The sequence below is a fragment of the Lipotes vexillifer genome, unplaced genomic scaffold (genome assembly GCF_000442215.2).
Source record: "Lipotes vexillifer unplaced genomic scaffold, Lipotes_vexillifer_v1.1 scaffold1109, whole genome shotgun sequence".
Taxonomy (NCBI): Eukaryota; Metazoa; Chordata; class Mammalia; order Artiodactyla; family Lipotidae; genus Lipotes; species Lipotes vexillifer.
Window position 1 is genome coordinate 188,529 of NW_006791562.1, and position 15,217 is coordinate 203,745.

The 15,217-nt window shown below is 39.8% G+C and overlaps 1 protein-coding gene across 1 annotated transcript in view; it reads right to left on the minus strand.

Annotated features, from left to right (window-relative positions):
• Positions 1 to 6,770: 6,770 nt before the first annotated feature.
• Positions 6,771 to 15,217, minus strand: part of SMC6 (structural maintenance of chromosomes 6) — a 72,929-nt gene continuing 64,482 nt past the window's right edge. The window contains exons 24-27 of the mRNA XM_007464460.1: positions 14,650 to 14,755; positions 10,992 to 11,144; positions 7,725 to 7,822; positions 6,771 to 6,885 (exon numbers count right to left, since the gene is read on the minus strand). Coding sequence (XP_007464522.1) covers positions 6,771 to 6,885; positions 7,725 to 7,822; positions 10,992 to 11,144; positions 14,650 to 14,755 — 472 coding nt within the window. The remainder of the gene's footprint in view (positions 6,886 to 7,724; positions 7,823 to 10,991; positions 11,145 to 14,649; positions 14,756 to 15,217) is intronic.

Here is a 15,217-nt window from a genome sequence, read left to right on the forward strand (position 1 = left end):
GTAGGATGTCCTGGTGCCCTTAACCCCTGTGCTTGGTGAGTCCAAGGTAGAGGCAGGGAGAGATGTTCTGTGCCTCCCAATATGCTCTCCTCTGGCTGAGGGCGGGGTGGGTTGAGGAGCTGGGGAGACTCCTTGGAAAGGCATTTGGTTAAGTCAAGCTCTAGGCAATGAATTCATAGCAAATTTTCACTGATTACCCTCTGTGCACCCAACACTACTCGTATGGGAGGTGACAGACAATAGACGATACACACACACACACACACACACACACACACACACAAATGTCTAACTGTAAGAACTATGAAGAAAAGCACAGCAAATAAAGAAGGAGGGAGAGTGATGGGATGCAGCAGTGGCTATTTCCTACAGGCTGGTTAGGTGACAATAATGGAAGACCCAAGTGAAGGAAATGAGCCACATGGGGCACTTATGAAAAACAAACCCTTCAGCAGACTCACTGGTAAATAAATAAGTAAAATGTAGAAATTGGGCCAGCAAACAAACATCTTGTTTTGTGCTTGTTTTAGTTCTCTCTGCTCTGCTAGTGTCGACTGGGGCAGGGTCCTGACAGCAGTCCAGCAGTATTGGTTAGAATAAGTGTACATAATGTCCTCTGACCCAGCATTTCCACTCCTGGGTTTGTTGCCCCAAGAAGCTCTCACAGGAGGATATATGGGGACTTGTCCCAGGATGTCCGTGACAGCTCTGTTTCTGGAGTGGGGGCTGGAGGCAACCTAGTGGTTCATGACTAGAGGACTAGGTAAGACGTGGTGCATGCACCCTGTGGCATACTAGGCTTCAGCTGGAAACTGATGTACACACAGCAACAAGCACATGTTTTTACAAGGCTGAAAGGGGAAAAAAGAAACAATAAAATCTATTGCACCATATAATATATATAAATGAAAAAGACATTCTCACAAAAGTACACAAAAGGCACATAAAATAAAAGCAAATATCACACTAGAATTATTTCCAGGGTGTGCATCATAACATCTTATCCCCAAAATGTGATGGCTTAAAATAGAAGCAATCATTTTATTATTCCTCATAGCTTCTGTGGGTTGGGAATTTGAGAAGGTCCACCTGGATGATTCTAGCTGGGGGTGTCTCGTGCAGTTGCAGTCACATGGAAGCTTGAGCTGCAACAGGTGCCTGGAGCAACTGGGAGTTGAGAGGGCCTCAGGGCTTTTCCACATGGGCTAGTTTGTTCTTCCTCGCAGCATGGAGGCTTCAGAGCAGCCATACTACTTGCCTGATGGTTCAGGTCTCCAGCACAAGTATTCCTGCTAAGAAACTGGAAGTTTCCTATTCTTTCCTGCCCTATAGCCTCAATAGTCATGAAGTAACACTTCTCCAGCATTCTATGGGTTACAACACAGTCACAAACCTATTCATAGTCAAGAAGGAAATTAAACTCTATGTCTTGATAGGTTACAAGTTTCTAGAAGAACAGGAGAGATGTTCCCACCCTCTCTGGAAAACAATCAGCCACAGTCTGCCCTGTAGCCACAATTCACATCTCTTCCACATACAAAATGCATTCACCTGCTCCGAGGCAACCAGAGATGAAGGTGAGCCATGAACTGAAGGGCGTGTTTAACACAACTTCTGTAACTGAGTTCCATTTAAACACACACACACACACACACACACACACACACACACACACACACACACACTCAGCAACGAGCATCCTCAAGAACCACAGTGTCCCTCCCAGCCTGTGGTCCCTTCAGAAAGGACCAGCTGTGGGCATCCTCTCATCATTCAAGTGGGCCTGGGTTCTATCAGTTCCAGCTTATACTCAGCTACTATTTTGGTTACCATGTTAATGGCTCTTTAACACCTGCTGCTGTTCTGAAAGGAAAATGCCCCCAAATGTCTTACTTTTATTCTAACCTGAACTCTTTCTGCGTTTAGAAGACATAAGTTTACATATTTCCTCTTTTTTATTTCTTAAATAACTCTAAACTGTTTTTAAAGGGGAATCGTACTGCTTTAAGGCTTCCTTTTCCCTGTAGTTCCCTCATTCAGGATCACGGTCTCTAGATGAATAACATCAACCACTTTCTTAAAGAGGCCAGATGCTGATTTCCTCCACACCGTTGGAAACCGTGTCAGGAAGTAAAACACACGCCTAAATAGACGTCTTCAGAGAGCCTTACCGCACCAGATGTGTAGGGGTTTAGTGAGAAAATGACAGTCAACTAGAGCTTCTAAATAAAATGACACACTGTTCCCTTAGGTCCTTTTGTGTAAGCAATTCAGTTTCCCAAATATTTGGGGCATGCAATTTGGGTTCTTCCCAGCATTATGCAGGCGAAATATAGACCTCTAGACTCTTACCTTATGTTACTGTTTCTCAGGTTCTTACATTTACCAACGTAAAGTTACCCATCAAATACCCGATTAACTAAATGGCTGTCTCAAACGCTGCCTGCTCAGATCAGAGCTGCTGTGCGTCTCCCCACCAGCCGTCCGTCACTCCCCTCCACAGCCGCCCCGCACCTTCCCTAGCTCTGTGAATGACACCACCACTCGTGTGGTTTTTCAGGCCCCAGACCCCAGGCCAATGATCCTTGATTCCTCTCACAGCTCCGCAGTACAGCTGACCCTTGAACAGTACAGATTCAAACTGTGTGGGCGCACTCGTAGGCGGATTTTTTTCAACAGTAAATATTACAGTGCCACCCCATCCACAGATGCGCAAGGGAGACCGGAGGAACCGCGTGTATGGAGGGCCAACTATAAATTAAACTCGGATTTTCGACTGCCCCATACCTCTGTGTTGTTCAAGGGTCAACTGTATTCTCATCAGCAAGTCTCACTGCCCCTGGACTTCGAGTCTGAACACTTCTATCTCGACCACTCTGGTCCAAGTCTCCATGACCTCTGACCTGGATCACTGAAGCCTCCAGATTGCTTTTGCTCTTTCCATGTTTGCCCAACTCTAATCCTAACCTATTCACACAGCAGCCAGAGGGATTCTTTGAAAACGCTTACCAGACCAGGTCTCAAAACCTGCCTAGGACCTGAAACCATCTTACTTCTTTGCCTCTGAACCTCATTCCCTGTGCTCACTAAGCTCTGGTCTTGAGATTTTTGGACGTGAACTTCATTCTCACCTTAAGGCCTTTGCACTCACTTCTTCTGCCTGGAACTGTCAACCCTACATCTTTCCATGGCTCTTCTCTCGCTTGTGTCAAGCCTCTGCTTAAACATTACCTTCTACAAAGTTTTTCCTGAACACTTCATCCAAAATACCACTCCCTTCCACTCTCAACTCCTTATCCTGCTTTATTATTATTCATAGCAATTACCATAATCTGACAAAATACATGGTATTATGTTTCTCTAACTAGACTTTAAGTTCCATGAGGGCAGATTTCGTATTACAGCCGGATTCCCAGTGCTTAAAATAGTCCTTAGCACATGGCAGGAACTTACTCATGTTAATGAATTAATATCTATATCCTTAAGCTGAAGAAAACGTAGGCAGCAAAAGGCCCCTTAAGCTTGATGATTAGTGAGTATTCTCAGGCCGCTTTAGTATCTATGGATTCTATCCAGATGTCATAGCCAAAGTGAAATAGGCTAGGTATCAGTATTATATAAAATTAAGAAAATTTCATTTGCTGACTCAAAGAAACAACTAATTTATATTCACTCTTTAAAGAACAAAACTCTTCAAAGATATATGAAAAATATTTTGATATACCTTCAAGTCCACAGGCATTTAGTTCAACTTATGAAATATCAATAACTTTAAACTTTTAGAACTCTAGGTTTCAAACCAATTCTTCTGAAAATCTTAGTTATGCAAAGTATAGGCCTCTAAGCAGACGAATAAACAAGTCAAAAATCTAACCAGAAAATTGACTCAGGACATAATTTGTAATAATTTTTACTACGTCTAATTCGCATTCAGGGAAACTTTTAATCAGACACTCTGGATCACTTGGTTTTCATCATAGTCAGCAACAATTCTGATCCAGTTTGTGAGGCCCAGGCAATAGTTTCTTATGCAGAATTGAAGCATTTTGGTCTCCATATATCAACAGCCCAGACACTTTGAAGACATGCAGAAAGACACCAGGGGGCTTGCCTGGTGGCGCAGTGGCTGAGAGTCCACCTGCCGATGCAGGGCACACGGGTTCGTGCCCGGTCTGGGAAGATCCCACTATGCCGCGGAGCGGCTGGGCCCGTGAGCCGTGGCCGCTGAGCCTGCGCATCCGGAGTCTGTGCTCCGCAACGGGAGAGGCCACAACAGTGCGAGGCCCGCGTACCGCAAAAAAAAAAGACAAATGTGATTGGTTTTAATAAACCAACATTTAAGTAATATTGTTACTCACACTGATCATCGACACTACAGATTCAGGCATTGCATTCTTCTGAAGTATTTTCCAAATTTTCCCTTCTCCCTTCCTCCCACTCCCTGGTGCCTTTTTTTTTTTTTTTTTTTGTGGTACGCGGGCCTCTCACTGTTGTGGCCTCTCCCGTTGTGGAGCACAGGCTCCGGACGCACAGGCTCAGCGGCCACGGCTCACGGGCCCAGCCGCTCCGCGGCATGTGGGACCTTCCCGGACCGGGGCACGAACCCGCGTCCCCTGCATCAGCAGGCGGACTCTCAACCACTACGCCACCAGGGAAGCCCCACATTCGTCATTTTTAAAAACGATTTTAATCATGTCTAACCCAAAGTTATGAGAAGGTAGGATTTAAAAGTCCAAGGAAGCATTTCTTCTTTGTTTCCCAGGACTTCACGACTCAGTTCAGTCATACCTGCCCTGCTGATAAAACCAGGGGTGGAAGAGTCATCTCTATGAAGTATTCAAGTCACTATTCATGAAGAGGCTTGATTCTGTCAATTATAATATCTTCCCCAATTCACAAAAGGATGACTTTAACTACAGGTAAATTTAAAGTTTTATTTTTAGAAGTTACACATATTTCAAAAAAGCAATTTCTTTTTATTCTAATTAATATTACCATTAATTAGAATATTAATTGAAAATATTTTCACTTACGATAGTTGAAACCCAAACTTTGTGAGGCCAAAGCAATCAATAATCTTCAACTCAACAAGAGATGCCTGGATACCTGAGGATTCTACTGCCCATTCTGTATTAAGAAGCACAACATTAAAAACCTACCACAAAAATTCAGATACTGAAATTGTGTAGCGAATAAAAGTTTATGCATTTGGTATACTCTACTTCATTTTTTTAATTTGAAAAAGCACATGTATGTTAAAATAGTTTTGATACAAATGAATTATAAATGTACCTTTAAAAAAATCAGACTTTGTATTGTTAGCGGAGGATGTTTAAAACATGCGGCACACATTTTCTCTCTCTGTGAATTCTTAGATGAGAAAAGCACAGTTTCTGGACTTCTCATTTACCAATGGATCTCAACTTAAGATTAAATTAGACTCTCTCCCCTCACCAAAAACAAAATCCAGTTTTTCTCAGTTAACTACAGAAGTGTCGCTGCTTTTAAAATACTGTCTTTTTCTTAAAATATTTCCTTTCAATTTCACAAATATTTATTGCTAGCAATAGAGGGAATTCTTCTTGTTGGTATCCACGTCTTTCTAAAAAGGTTAGCACTAATCCTAGTATCAAACATGGAGAATGCAAGCAGGAGTTCTACTCACGTTTTCTTTAAAAAAAAGTTCATAAATACCATTGCTTACAACAGGCTATATTTTATCATTCTAAGAAGCACACTTGTTAACAACTCTAAAATCAGGGTGTGTCTTATAACTGACATCAGCTCCCTATCAGCAGCTGGGCCTTTGGCTCCCAGCTACTTCTCTGCTCCAGGGGGACCTGTCCTCTGCCCCAATTTCCCCAGCCCTCTCCTCAGCCTGGTCTGCACAGTCCCTCTGGCCTGTGTCCTCTCTCGGCTGAGCCAGAGCTTGAGACGCTTTGGACTGCAAACTGCGGGACTTTAAAGCAAGCAAGCAGTCACGCTGCAGGTCAGGATGCACCAGTAGGTCATAACCCAGTTCCGACACAGGCTGGACACTTAGTAGGGTGGATGATGGTTAAGGGACTCAGAGAAAGGCACCGTGTCAGGACTGGCAGTGCTTTAGTAAAGCTCCGAGAACGTGCCTTAACAGAGAGCATCTTACATGTGATGAAACACAATAATTAAAACTACCGCCCCAATCTGCAATTGTATCTCTAGGGTTAAAAACGACCTGTGCAGGGATTGTGACCAAAGTTCCTCCAGTCCTGTGTAGGTCCCCCCTCATTAATAAGCACAAAACAGACAATGAATCTATTGTAAACTGGTCCCTGTTCACAGCCCGCCTGGGCACTGCCCCACCCCCTGCAATGAGAATAATGTAACATTCTGGAAAAGCAGAACTAAATATAACCAGGTGATCAAATCTTTATTTTAATTCTTACAAAATACTATAGAAATGAACCCAAACTAAACAGATATGTACATGTACATATGTACAAAATTTTAAACTTCTGAAAATGAATCTATAAAAGTAGATGGTTAAAATGGAAAACAAACAGACTTAAAAAGATTTAAAACCAGTACTATGAAGTTGATTTTCTCAAAGCAAAGTAATCATAATTTTAAATTGCGGGCTGTGGCCGGTCTTCTAGGCTTATTGTGTCAGATACATGAGTGAGTCTCCACCGCAGAATGTCTTCAGTTCCATTGTATTTCCCATAGTCCCGGGCATCTCCCCTTACACGTCTTTCAACGTGAGGCTGTGGCACAGTCACGGCCACAGTGAATCAACCCCGGTCTTCTTCTTCTCCTTGAGACACAGGTCGGAAAGGCAACGTAGTCTGTCCTCTTTCAGGGTCAGACATTCGAAGAATTCTAATCAGTTTACTTGATGGAAGTGAACTAGAGGAGGCAAAATTAATTATTCCAATTTCCAAGAAAATTTTTTCATTAAAAAAAAAAAAATTCTAATACGACCTCATGAAAATATAAGTCTAAATGGCTGCTAATGGGGGGGTATATCTGATATCTGGAATTCTAGGAGAAATATAACTTGCAATAGGGAAATAAATTTTCATTTTTAAAAATTAACTTCCTGCTAGGTGCCATGGGTTTTCGGTTTGGAAGAAAAAGAAAATGAAGGAGATTTATGCATCAACTATCCCTAACTCTTATTCTTCTTGTCTAGTCAGGAAGGAGTCACCTGAATATTTCCAGTCGTAAACTTGAGTCCCCATACGATCGAGTGACCACTTTAGAGAAAGAATATCAACTTTTAAGTGACACAGAGCCTGACACTATGGAGGTACCTAATAAACGCTGACTGACAGCAGAGCAGCGTTCTCCATTTAGGAAGACTGCTACTTTTAAGTCATCAGGAAAAGAATCAAGACTAGGGAAAGCATGAATTGCTTCTCCGGTCGAAGCAGAATTACTAAAATGACTTTATATTAGTTGGGTCATGATAACCACAGAAGAGCAGATTCAGAATAGAAATATTAACAAGTCAATAATCATATTCAATTAAATTGCCTCTGTTAATGGGAGATAACACAAACAAAATTTTAAATATCTAATACGGGAAAACTACATTCGATCTCTGGAACTAGTTTAGGGGTTGATTTTTCTTTTGACTGGTCATTTATGCATTTGCATTTTAAAATTAAGAATATAAAAGATTTCTCACCCCCTTTTATATACTTGATATATATATAATTCATAGAAGAGTTTTAAAAAGTTACCTCATGCTTTGAGGGGTAAGCAGGATAAACTGTCTGAAGCGCTGGGAATCTGCCATCTTGAGTATCATATCCATCGCAATTCTCCGGTTAACCATATCCTGGAGAACAGAGACAGAAGTCAGAGTTGCTGCTGTGTCAACCATGTTCCTGTGAAAGGAACATTCTACTGGTTGTTATGAACCCCTGGATTTTTATCCAAGGATCATCCATTGTCTTATCTATGATGCCAAGCAATTCATACATACTGTCAAAGATAGTATCTAAAATTATTAGGGGAAAATAACTGAATACCATGTGTCTTCCAGGAATTCCTATAGTCAAAGTACAGCCCCTTGCCTCAAATATACTTAACAGTTAAAATAATCAGAAAATAGTCAAAAGATACAACTAGATGTTGCAGAGTGAATCTAATTTCTACAGTAATACTTAATTGCTCAGGAGAACAGTATCAAAGGTGAACAGATTCAAACTTACTAAGTCTCTCAAGTTTCCCCTCAATGATTAAGGTGTTCTAAAAACTCTGTCCCCATCACCTTCTACAATTTGTACAATGTGAATCAATTTGAATTTACAGACTAATTTCTCAACTGAATCTTTAAAATAAGTTAAATAGCACATCCATGTATAGGGAAAAAATGTTTGGTTATAACTGGTTTTGACTACAGGAATTAAACTGTGTGCTTACATTTTCTGAGTTAAATAACAGAAAAAACAAAAATCAAAGTACCTCTCTCCTCCCTTGAAAACTCCTGAAATTTGAAAACACAGACAAATGAAACTGCATGTGGCCGTACCGTACGGCGTGGCGGTTTAGAACCTTGGCTCTGGAGACAGACAGGGGCCCTGCACCCCAGCTACACTGCTCAGTGGCTCTTACTCTATAAATTCTTCCATCAGGCATATCCCTAAAGTAACCTAACTTAACGTTAACAGAAGTGACCGGAGCTTGCCCAAAGTGAAAACTGTCCTTTCAAAACAATGCCTTGGGGAAGCCCATCATTTAATAACAAAGCTGCCAATGCACCAAGAAATATTTTTTCACTTCCACTGGATTGGTTCTCAGAACTTGGGTACATTTTTCTGAATAATTTCAATGAGGCAAAATGTCATTCTGACTAAGAACCTGTAAGTTTCTGAAAGAGAAAGAAATTGTTCATAATTAAATTTGACTTATAAGATGGGTGATAAGTCTACATAATAGCATTTTGGACAAAAATATTATATGGGAAGAGCAATCATCTTCTATGATTTTGTGAATCAGCTTCGAAGCCAAATCTCAGAGGAATTTCTAACTAATCTTCAGCAGTGACAGCATAGAAAAAAAAAAAAACCACTGAAGGATTATACAGCACTTACAAATATGAATTCTGATTCGTAAATAAGCATTTTCTAAATCCTAATTATGGGCTAGGCATTAGGAGTTAGAAATATGATTAAAACCGAGTTGACAACTTCAAAATTGAAAATTTGGTGGGTGATTCAGACATGAAAATCGGGGATTGCAATAGAATGCAAAATATATAAGTATAATATATATAATAATAAAATGTGTATAATATATAATATTAGATACTATAAAATATAAAAATAATTGCACGAGTTGATGTCAGGTGGTGCTGAGGGAGCTCTGAGAAGTCCCTAATCCTGCCTGGCAGGGTGGTGGTCATGGAGGCTACGTAAAGGGGACATCTGAACCGAGTCCTGAAAGATGAGTCAGAGTGTGACATACAACAAAGAAGAGCCAACGGGCAGAGGTGCAGAGTCTGGAAAATCACAAACAGCTTAGTCCAGCTGAAAAAGTCAGTGGCTACTATATCATGAAGGGTTTCAAAGTCACCCTTCGGAATTAAACCAAAGATTTTCAAGCAAGTGAGTGACTACAATTAGACTTATTTTAGAAATATAAACCTGGCAAGACAGTGAAGGAGGAACTGAGAAGGGGCAGGATTAAAGTCTGAGAGTGTGGACAGGAAGTGATGACAACACGCGAGAGGCGAGGACAGGAGAGGTAACAGGAAGGAGCAGAGGGCGGGGACCAGGGAGATACTTGAAAAGAGAAGAGACAGGGGTCAGACTTCATGTGTAATGAGGAAAGAAGAATCACAGTTAAATCACTGGTTTTGCAGTTAGGTGTTGGGTTGGAAATGGCAATTTGCAGCTAATCAAGGAAAAGATTTCAGGAAAAGGAAGGCTTGGAGGAGAAAAATTCAGACTCAGACACACTGAGTTTGAGATGTGGGTTGTTCACTAGATGAGGTCTCACAGGTAGTCGAGCACACGGGTCCAGAGAACAAGAGAGATGTCAGAATGAGATGCTTAGCTTTGGGAGGGATCCAAACATAGACAGCAGCCTGTGGGACTGTGTGTGTGTGGGCCGGGGGTAGCTAGAACATGATATCCAGGAAAATTAACACCACTATGAAAAACAAAGAAGACCTCAAACATTTAAGGGCACCCGAGTTAGGGGAGGCAGCCTGGCACACGGAGAACGAAGAGGAGGTAAGAAGACACAGTTTAAGAGATGGAAGGTCAGTCTGTGGTGCCATACACTTCACCGAATTAAAGTTCTTATGATTTTTGCTAAACAAGCTTTGCTGGAGTATTGTCGTCTAAACCCAGATTGCAGTGGATTTAGTACAGAAGGAGGCATGAAGCAGTAAAGAGAATGATTAACAGCTGATTTGGGAGGCCCTACTGTGCGCCCGCACCACAGTGAGCACATTACAGATAGGACCTCACTGGAGCCTCGCTCTAACCCTACGAGGTAGGAAAGGTTAATAATCTATTCTATAGTTGAAGAAACTGAGGCCCAAAGAGGACAGATATCTTGCCCAAAGTCAGCTGGGTAACTGGTGACAGAGGTAGGTCTCAATCTTCGGTGTTCTAACTTCGAAGTCCAGTGTCCTCGCTCCCTCCTGTTACACACACTGCTGTTTTGAAAAGTGTGGCTGTGCAGGAAGGGAGAGCACAGTGGCGAGAGTCAGGGAAAGCAAATGTGGGGAACTGCTTATAATTATGTGTAAAAACGGAAGATGGAAGCAAACTGGGGAAAAGGCTGCAAATCCAGGACAGGGTCCCTGCCAGTGTGGTATGTTAGCAAGGGAGAGAACTGGAATTCTTTGGTTCTTCTCTTATCACTTATCACAGACAAAACTATCAGAGCAGGATCTTTTCTGTTATGGGTAAAACTAAAGAATGAATTTGCTTCCTTTCAAAATATACATTTCAAACAACCAAAAAATTAGAGAATTTAAAAGTCAACACTACCATGTAGACATCAAACTCATCCAGGCATCTGAAAGGAGATTCAGCAATGGACCACAGAGAAAGAATGAAGCAAACTGTGGAAAAAGAACGTTCACCGCCAGATAAGGCCCTCATGTCATTGAAAGCGGCTTTGTTTCCCTCTCCAGGCTGAACCTTGAAAGAGTTGACAAAAAACAAAGTATAGGAAAAAACCAGATTAATTTCTTTACAAAAAAGATTGGCTACCATTAGAAAGGATGAGCTTATAGTAAAAAAGAAGATTTAAAAAAAATCATTTAGTGACTTGGAAACGACATCTATTCTATTCAAAATATTTTAGAGTAAAACAGTGAGCTGTGTAACAGTGGTTTCTGTTTTATTGTGAGAGAATCAAACTGAAAACAGTTTCTCGCCATAACCAGATCTAACATACCAAAAGTCCAAAGGCTTAATAATAAAAGTACCAATGTTAGTCCGTTTCATTTTTTGCATGTAGGTATCCAGTTTTCCCAACACGATTTATCAGAGACTATCCTTTCCCCATTGTATATTCTTGGCTCCTTTGTCAAATATTAGTTGGCCATATATGCCTGGGTTTATTTCTGGACTCTCTATTCTGTTCCATTGGTCTATGTGTCTATTTTTATGCCAATAGCGTACTGTTTTGATTGCTATAGCTTTGCAACATAGCTTCAAATCAGGAAATGTGATGCCTCCAGCTTGTTCTTTTTTCTCAAGATTGCTTTAGCTATTAGGGGTCTTTTGTGGTTCCATACAAATTTTAGGATTGTTTTTTCTTTTTGTGAACAATGCCTTTGGAATCTCGATAGGGATTGCACTGAATCTATAGATACCTTTGGATAGTATGGACATCTTAACAACATTAATTCTTCTGATTCATGTACAAGGGTTATCTTTCCATTTATTTGTGTTTTCTTCAATTTCTTTCATCAATGCCTTAATAGTTTTCAGTGTATAGATCTTTCACTTCCTTGGTTAAATTTCCTAAGTATTTTATTGTTTTTGATGCTATTGTAAATGGGATTGTTTTCTTTATTTCTTTTTGTCAAACATTTTAAGTGCCAAGTTAATCTTTTGTTACTTGAATTCTAGTGACATCTAGTGGTTAAACTGCTTTCAAAGTAATTAATGAATGTCAAAATGGCACAGGACCAACTTAAAGAGGCTCACACTGGCCAAAGAATAACAGCAGCAATCAATTGAAATACATAACTCTCTTTAAAAAATTTCTCTTAGTAAGTGCTCATGGGAACAATATAAAAGTAATTAGTGAGATAACATTTTCATATAATTTCCTAAGAAGACAGTATAAGTAACATTTGAAGGAACTCAATTTCATTTTAAGAGAATTCCAGATATACATATATGCACTCAAGTTGAAAAAACAGCACCAACCAGTTTTATCATATGTGTTTTAACAGATACACAGCTTCATGTATTTTCCAAAACACTATTTGAAAAATTATTTGGTTCTCAAGTGAGCATTCACTTATATTTTAATCTTCTAAGGGTTATAGAAAATTCTGAATTTAAACATACACTGAAATTTTATATTTATCATCTGAAGTCTGAATTCTCTATGAAAATCCAAACACAAAAGCAACATTAACATAAGCAGTAAAAAGCCAAACAAAACCAACCAAACACACACACACACACACACACACACACACACACACACACACCACACACACACACCAACAACAACAACAGAACAGTAAGAACTAAGAAACAGGATGCAGTCTTTTGCTCCCAAACTGCATCTTGTATCATTCTAATGAATTAAGCCCCAGATAAATTACGGAGATCTAAATTTTATCCCTGGCCTATTAGTAAACCTATCATGGGACTTCTGCCTCAGTTTTCTTATTTGTAAAATGAAGACTAGAAAACTTGAAGATTCTTAAAGCAATAATATTCTGTTGAATAACAGGGATGATAATGTCAGAAGATCTAGTTTCATTTGTCTTGAACAGCTATGGCTCTGGGGATAAATTATCCAAACACCTAATATTTTCTTTTACTAGAGTATAATTTTTACTAGAGTATAATTTATATACAGTAAAGAACACAAAGCTGAAGTGTTCAGCTCAAATAATTCTGACATATACGTACACATATACACACACACCTGGGTAACCACTACTCAGGTCAAGACAGGACATTCCTAGCATCTCAGCAGATGCCCTGTGTCCTCTCCCGTCAACTACCAACCCCTAAAAGGTAACCACTATTTTGACTTTAATTACTGTAGATAAATTTTACTGGTTTTTGAAGAGTTCTGAAAAGTGGAGTTGCTTTAATAGACCCTGCAAGACAGGTTTCTAAATTAGTTCTACCAAATTATACTCCCACTAGCAAGGTATAAGCCTTCTAAGTCCACAACCTCACCCACACAAGGTATTATCAGTCTTGTTCATTTTAGTCACAATAATAGGAGTGGGACAGTAACTTACTATGGTTTATTAAACTTGTATTTCTCTGATGACTAGCGATACTGAGCACCATTTCATGTGCTTATTCACCACTTGGCGAATTAATGACTTTTAACCATTTTTAAATGTACTGTCATTCTTTTTCTCAATTATTATTATTCTTAAAAATTTTTAGATGGGTTCTTAGTTGCATATCTGTATGGCAAATTATTACTTATTCTAAGTATTAAAATGGAAGTATAAAATTTATGGCAACTAAGAATAGTATGCAAGTATTTGAAAAGTTTGCCCCAATTATTTAGAGTGAGTAGTTGCTTTTGACCTCCTGACTACACTATTTTTTTTTTTGCGGTACGTGGGCCTCTCACTGCTGTGGCCTCTCTCCCCTTATGGAGCACAGGCTCCGGATGCGCAGGCTCAGCGGCCATGGCTCACGGGTCCAGCCGCTCCTCGGCATGTGGGATCTTCCTGGACCGGGGCACGAACCCATGTCGTCTGCATCGGCAGGCGGACTCTCAACCACTGCACCACCAGGGAAGCCCTATATATTTCTGATATTGCAACAACATCATTACTAAGGAAAGCAAAAAGTGGAAGCCCATACTAGACTGACAGTGAGACTAATTATCTCAGCTGCTGTTGAAAGCTTATCAGGGCCCCTGACTACACTATTTTTAATGCTATATCCCACATTCCTTTAATGCATGTGACTATGTTAGAATCCAGACACACAGACTCCACAATTTGAAAGTGGTGGCTTCCTTTATACAAAAGAGGCTAGATCTAGGGATACCTTCCAAAATAAGTAGCACAAAGACCATTACATGGGGTCGAACATTCTTTGAGAAATTCTTTTCTGGCTTCCTATAGTGGGGCCAGAGAATACAGACTTTCTATAATGCCCCATGTAATTTAAAATGCTATATGAATTTTAAAAAGGAACCAGTGGAATGAAAAGAGAAGGCGAATATTTATCACTGAAAATAAAATTCCTAATTATCACCATAAGAAAATAATGTGGCTGTCTAGGGGAAAAAATAAAAAGCTAAAGTAATGGCTTTAGTCAGTAAAATCCATTTAATTTTCAACACTTTGGCAAAGACCATCTTTAACTTCAAAGTAAGCTATTTTGTTTTCCAATGACAACAGATCAAAATATCATCAAAAGAAACGAAGCAGCTAATTCTCCTAATGACTAACATGCAAAGAGTTAAGATACTTACAGATATAGTAAGAGTTTCATTCTTGTGGTCAAAATTCATTTTTCCACAATAGGCCCGCTGAGATAGTAAGTTGTCAAAGTACAATTTGCATCGTAAAGTCAAACACCTTGAAAAAAGAAATTGGGCATATTAAAAAGATTACAGAGATACAGAACTGTGTATTCAGCGTGATCTTTACACCAGCATGTAAGGCCAGATGAAAATATGCCAAGATGTTAACACTGGGGCCCATTTAATAGGTAAAATTTTAGATGATTTTTGCCTGTGTCTTTATATTTCGTTCATGTCTCCACATTTTTACCACTTCATGTCCTTTGATAATAAACAGACATCTATAAAATGAATAAAGATGTCATCCCACATATAATGAAACCCATTCTATTACAGTCAGTCCATATGAATGTATCAATCATTCAACTAATTTATATATCACCCTAATACAGAAGACATGAATCTTGTCCTTGGGAGGATTAAACTCTAGTAGTGTTAAGATAATGGTAAACTGCCTATTCATTTGCTGTCTCCTCCTAACTTTACAGTAGCAAAAAGGCAAAGGCAATCTCTTAAT